Here is a 6,125-nt window from a genome sequence, read left to right on the forward strand (position 1 = left end):
ATCCAGATGGGTTTACTCCGTCCATTGCCAAACAAAAGCGGATACATCGAGGCTCATTCTTAAATGTACGCCAACTTTTCTCTATGTGCTTCTATGCATGAGAGTCAGCAGGTAACCACATCACATCATCTGCCGATCTAGTGTTTGAGTGCCATGTCATCAAAGCGACTATAATCTAAAGCAAATACATCTCTAGCAATAGAAGACATGCACCTGAACATGCTCTTTATTCTTGGAATGATAGGAAGGACCTTTGTAGGGATAAATTTTCATTGTGTGTCCTCTCTATACCTGTTTGATCCACAATTGGGACATTGTTTCAAATTTGTATACTCGTTGCAAAAAAGTATACAATCATTAGGACATGCATATATTTTATGATAATCCAAGCACGAAGTAGTAAGAAGTTTTTTAGTGGTTGAACACGTAGGGGGCATGTGATTCCCTTCCAACAAGATTCTCGTTCAGAAACTTGTCATTACATAAACAAATCAACCCCTTGATCACATTATTGAACTATAATTTGCACTTTATCATGCTTAGGATACAATGTATTTACTTGAAAAGCTGTGTGACAGAGGCAACAGACCACCCGTAGACAGACTGCAAATTAAGCATTGCCAACGAGGTACGGAGAACTGATTTTCACCATTGTAAAGCGGCATACGTGCAAGAGTTTGCATCATCCTACACTCTTTATCGTTGCTATCATACCTTTGATATGAAAAAGATGACTGAGGTCGGTTCGCAGTACTACCTTGAATGTTGTCGTCTTCTATGTTTTCAATGATGGGATCCATGTCAAAGAACGCGTTTAACATCTGCTCCATCTCTACTTCTTGAAATGCCACATCACGTATTGGTTGGGAGGACTCATTCAATGGATGCTCGTTTGAAAATCGTCTTCTCTGGGATGAAGTTGGAGCAATATCTACTTGCGGAGGTGGATCTCCTGTCTCTAGACCATGAGACCGATAATGCAGGTTTTGTAGTTTTTCTATGAGAAAGAGACCGTTATTGCGTTGACAGAAGAAAGCCTAGACGGGGCACCTCTATAGCTAGGCCTCTCTGCCAGTTCAGAGTACCAAAGCTAACCTCTCAAACACCACATAGATGACTTCAAAGCTCCTATATTTGAATCTCCTCAACCTCTCTCTGCAACGTGCTCCTCATGAAGGCCTCTTTCCTAGCGAGTCCAAAGGATCCTGTTTTGATAGCCCGAATCATGAATATCATTACCTCCTCAAAACCCAACAATCAATACCTCAATACAATGGAAACAGTTTTTGTTTCTCAAGCATCTAACACCGAGTATGAGACTGGAAATCTGAGGTTATTCTAAATAAGACAAGAGAAGCACTCAAAGGTAGCCAAGGTAGCGAGACATCTGTAGGAAAAGACCTGCTCTCAAATATGCACACTATAGTTGTAGTTGAATAGAGCCTGCCAAAAGACACAGCACACAAAGCCAGCACACCAAGACCTAGCCAGTGTATGAAAACAAACGTGAATGAAACAAGCTGGAGAGCAAGCACATAGCCTGGCAAGAAGAGGGCAAGCCTAACACAGGGGCGCCTATGGATGAATTAAGCCCGCAATGGGGAGCGCTCCAATAGAGGTAATGAAGCGGAGCGAGTCGAAGCACTTAAGCATATCTAGGTGCCTTATTAGGCACCCATGGTCAACCTAATCCTGCATTCAGCCCTCCAGTCAAAGCTCTCACCTCTTCTGCCTAGCATGGTGATCAACACCTTCTCTGCTCGCAGCCCCGCAGGTCGGCACGTTTCTCTGCTTTGCAAGCCTCGCATACTGTGTAGCGGCCCTTCTGCACTTTGATACCTTGCTGGTCGGCACCCTTCTCCTCTCTCAGGTCGCAACACCTGCAGCCTCTCTAGATTGCGTGCCTCTTTCCCTTTTCAACTCGGCTTCATTCCCCACTCACCAGCTCGCGGCAGTATAGGCTCTTTTTTCCCTTTTTCACTTTCTGGTGGCTCTGCACGCCCTGACCCATACTGCCCATCATTACCGGCCACTTGCCAAATTCTGACATTACAATTCAACTCATGCTAAGTCACCTCTCACCAAAGCTTTTGTAATTTGCTCCAAGAGAATGTCTAGGATTGATGGCCGAACTACCGTAAGGCTATTCAAAAAAAGGAGCATCAAAGGTTGAATTCTCGCACGAACCTACATGTGAGAAACCATATCACAAGTAATGTGAACTCGGAACAGCACTGAAGATAGGGTCACTTTTTGACATGCTTTTGGCGGCTCACTTTCGAAGATAACCTTACAGGGGTCGTCTATAGGCATGAGGATGGTGGGGGAAGAAAAGAGAGGCTCCATGGTTCCTCTGATGATGAGAGCCAAGAGCACCATCAAAGACAACATTGCCTAACACTGTACAAGCAGCCTTAGCACACTCAAAAGTGGGAAAATCAAGCACACCATATATACATGGGCTGGCAAACATCAAACCAAAAAACTCCGAACATAGTTTGGCAACCCCTCCAGCCTGCTAGAGCATTCATGCTCAGCAGGAACAATAGGAGATGCTCATAACCTTCCACCTGGATCCCACACAAAGGTAGGCAAATCCCACATAATCAAAGCAAGACAAAAATCTTCAAAGAGGAGCGATGCAGGTGCAGTTTCATAAACATCAACACTATTGCATAAAATGAATTTTTGTGTTTGTAGTTTGTCTTCATGACGAGGAGAATTATATGGATACACCTCATATACAGACTTTTCACCCGGGGATGACTGATGCTGACAAAATATTTGGCAATTCTTGTAACATTGTATTGACTTTAGCCTCAAGTGCTGGTACATCCGTAGATTCATTTGACTGCCCCTTTTGACTACTCTCGCTATCGGTCTCAGACCAGCTCACCATGTCGGAGAATACATGACAAAATTCAGCAACCAAATCCACCTTATTGGGAAGCACCTCACTACTAAATTCATCCTAAATTTGATGACCATTAGACTCCCCTTTATTGCTACCAGCACCCTCAACTTCACAGAAAAACAGTGTATTCAGCATCCCACAACTATATGTCTGATCAGTTCCTCTTAAAATTCGCTATCTCTCAGAAGCCTTCTCGACATAGCTGGTCATATCTGTATCCATTTCCACAATAGGTAAATGAAAGCCCCAATCTGCTTTATCATCAGCAAATGTATCCACACTAGGGGTTTGAGATGAACCCACAACATGAATATCCACATCTCTATACATAAAAGCAGGCTGGCTAGAACCTTGATCAAAAGCCTCTTCATCATGAGACAAAGGTTGATCATCTACAAACACTACATTGTACTTAGAGTATGCATCAGGAGCATCATCGCTTTGCTCACAATCATCAGCATCAGTAGCAAGAGGCAAAGAACTTGTAAACTGACAAGCATCACATGAAGGGCCGCATGCATTATATTTATGATAAGTTTCCCTACATAAATCTTCCCTCATATCAAAGGATTCCAAAGCCTAATTCCCTTCCTTAGCATTACGAGCCTCATCTGGACATCCTGATCTGATGCTTCTCGTGTATGGAGAGAGATCAAATATTGTATAGTCATCACAAGAATACCCCTCATCAGTAAATGCTTCATCAACTGGAATACAATCCATGGACTTGCCAGCAACAGAGAACAAGCTTGCAGTATATTCATCAGATTCCAAATCACTACAATAGCCACTCGCAGATAAATCATGACCATCAAACAACTTGACTGAAGCCTCATCAACCATTTGTAAACCTCTATCTGCATGCAAATCTGATAGACGATACGCATTATCATCACAATATGCATCAACATCAAATGGACTCTGCAACATTACCCAAAACTCATTTTGCAATGACTAAAAAGTAGCGACAAGAGAACTCTCTATTGGATCCTTGGGCTTTGGCAGCCTCCAATAACGCATTAGCAATGAAGACTTCAAAGCCAACCAATTATGGTGTCAATCATCAAGAAGCATATGGATAAAGACGAAAGCATCACTAGACAATCCCTGGGAAGAAAAATCTGCTCTTGCCTCATCATCTACTATGTGAAAGTGTGTCATTTCTTCTTCCACTTGTGCAATCCAAGACTTTATACATTCCTCATTTGTACCATAAAAGAATCGAGAATGCATGGTCGGCACCTCGAGATCTACATAACGCTTTAACAAAGCAACCTTCATCAATTGCCAATTGTATTGCACATGTCTAGGAAGACTTTTGTAAAATTGCAAAGCATCTTCGCACAAGCCCTGATACATACAATCAACCCTTTCCTCATCATCATACATGCCAAGCTCCAAAAGTAAATCATCAACCAGAGCCACCCATGACTGTACGTCTTCACCTTTCCTTCCATAAAAGGAATATACATGATAGACCTCACTTGCATCCATTTGAAATCTTGATCAACCTTTGCGCTTTTAAATATGTAACCACCTCCCAAATCTATATATGAAGGTACTCAAAATAGCTCCTCAGTGGGAGCACCAGAAACATGACAGAAGAAAGCCGAGACGGAGCACCTCTATAGCTAGGCCTCTCTGCCAGTACGGAGTACCAAAGCAAACCTCTCAAACACCACACAGATGACTTCAAAGCTCCTACATTCGAATCTCCTCAACCTCTCTCTGCAACGCGCTACTCATGAAGGCCTCTTCCCTAGCGAGTCCAAAGGATCCTGTTTTGATAGCCCTAATCATGAATATCATTACCTCCTCAGAACCCCACAATCAATACCTCAATACAATAGAAATAGTTTTTGTTTCTCAAGCATCTAACACTGAGTATGAGACAGGAGATTTGAGGTTCTTCCGAATAAGACAAGAGAAGCACTCAAAGATAGACAAGAATTTATGTGCAGCACAAAAAGCAAGTGACCAACACCTGGAAATATAGCGAGACATCTGTAGGAAAAGACCTACTCTCAAATATGCACACTATAGATGTAGTTGAATAGAGCCTGCCAAAAGACACAGCACACAAAGCCAGCACACCAAGACCTAGCCGGTGTATGAAGGAAAACGTGAATGAACCAAGCTGGAGAGCAAGCACATAGCTTGGCAAGAAGAGGGCAAGCCCAACACAGGGGCGCGGGGCGCCTAGGGATGAATTAAGCCCGCAATGGGGAGCGCTCCAGTAGAGGTAATGAAGCAAAGCAAGTCGAAGCACTTAAGCATATCTAGGTGTCTTATTAGGCACCCATGGTCAACCTAATCCTGTATTCAGCCCTCCAGTCGAAGCTCTCACCTCTTCTGCCTAGCATGGTGATCAACACCTTCTCTGCTCGCAGCCCCGCAGGTCGGCACGTTTCTCTGCTTTGCAAGCCTCGCATACTGTGTAGCGGCCCTTCTGCACTTTGATACCTTGCTGGTCGGCACCCTTCTCATCTCTCAGGTCACAACACCTGCAGCCTCTCTAGATTGCGTGCCTCTTGCCCTTTTCAACACGGCTTCATTCCCCACTCACCAGCTCGCGGCAGCATGGGCTATTTTTCCCCTGTTTTCACTCTCTGGTGGCTCTACACGCCCTGACCCTTCCTCCCATCATTACCCCCGACTTGCGAAATTCTGACATTACAGTTCAACTCGTGCTAAGTCACCTCTCACCAAAGCTTATCATTACCCAGACTTGCCAAATTCTGACATTACAGTTCAACTTGTGCTAAGTCACCTCTCACCAAAGCTTTTGTAATGTGCTACAGGAGAAGGTCTAGGATTGATGGCCGAACTACCGTAAGGCTATTCAAAAAAAGGAGCATCAAAGATTGAATTCTGGGACGAACCAACATGTGAGAAACCATATCACAAGTAATGTGAAATCGGAACAACACTGAAGATAGGGTCACTTTTTGACATGCTTTTGGCGGCACATGTTCGAAGATAAACTGACAGGGGTCGTCTATAGGAATGAGGATGGTGGGGGAAGAAAAGAGAGGCTCCATGGTTCCTCTGATGATGAGAGCCAACAACATGCATCAGAGATTAACATTGCCTAGCACTGTACAAGCAGCCTTAGCACACTCAAAAGTGGGAAAATCAAGCACACCACATATACATGGGCTAGCAAACATCAAACCAAAAAACTCCGAACAACGTATGTGCTGCCCGTAGA

At 43.8% G+C, this 6,125-nt stretch overlaps 1 protein-coding gene and 2 pseudogenes across 1 annotated transcript; all 3 read right to left on the minus strand.

Moving 5' to 3' along the window:
- Positions 1-1,314: 1,314 nt before the first annotated feature.
- On the minus strand, positions 1,315-3,435 carry LOC147442972 (uncharacterized; annotated as a pseudogene).
- On the minus strand, positions 2,607-4,408 carry LOC147442973 (uncharacterized; annotated as a pseudogene).
- Positions 4,241-5,665, minus strand: LOC147442974 (uncharacterized). Its single transcript, XM_086528936.1, has 2 exons — positions 5,262-5,665; positions 4,241-4,706 (listed from the first exon to the last, which is right to left on the minus strand). Exons 1-2 carry the CDS (start codon positions 5,399-5,401, stop codon positions 4,616-4,618), a joined length of 231 nt encoding a protein of 76 aa, XP_086385062.1. The 5' UTR covers positions 5,402-5,665; the 3' UTR covers positions 4,241-4,615.
- Between the last annotated feature and the right edge of the window lie 460 nt (positions 5,666-6,125).

The sequence above is a fragment of the Adiantum capillus-veneris genome, chromosome 14 (assembly GCF_014529385.1).
Source record: "Adiantum capillus-veneris isolate H3 chromosome 14, ASM1452938v2, whole genome shotgun sequence".
NCBI classification, from domain to species: Eukaryota; Viridiplantae; Streptophyta; class Polypodiopsida; order Polypodiales; family Pteridaceae; genus Adiantum; species Adiantum capillus-veneris.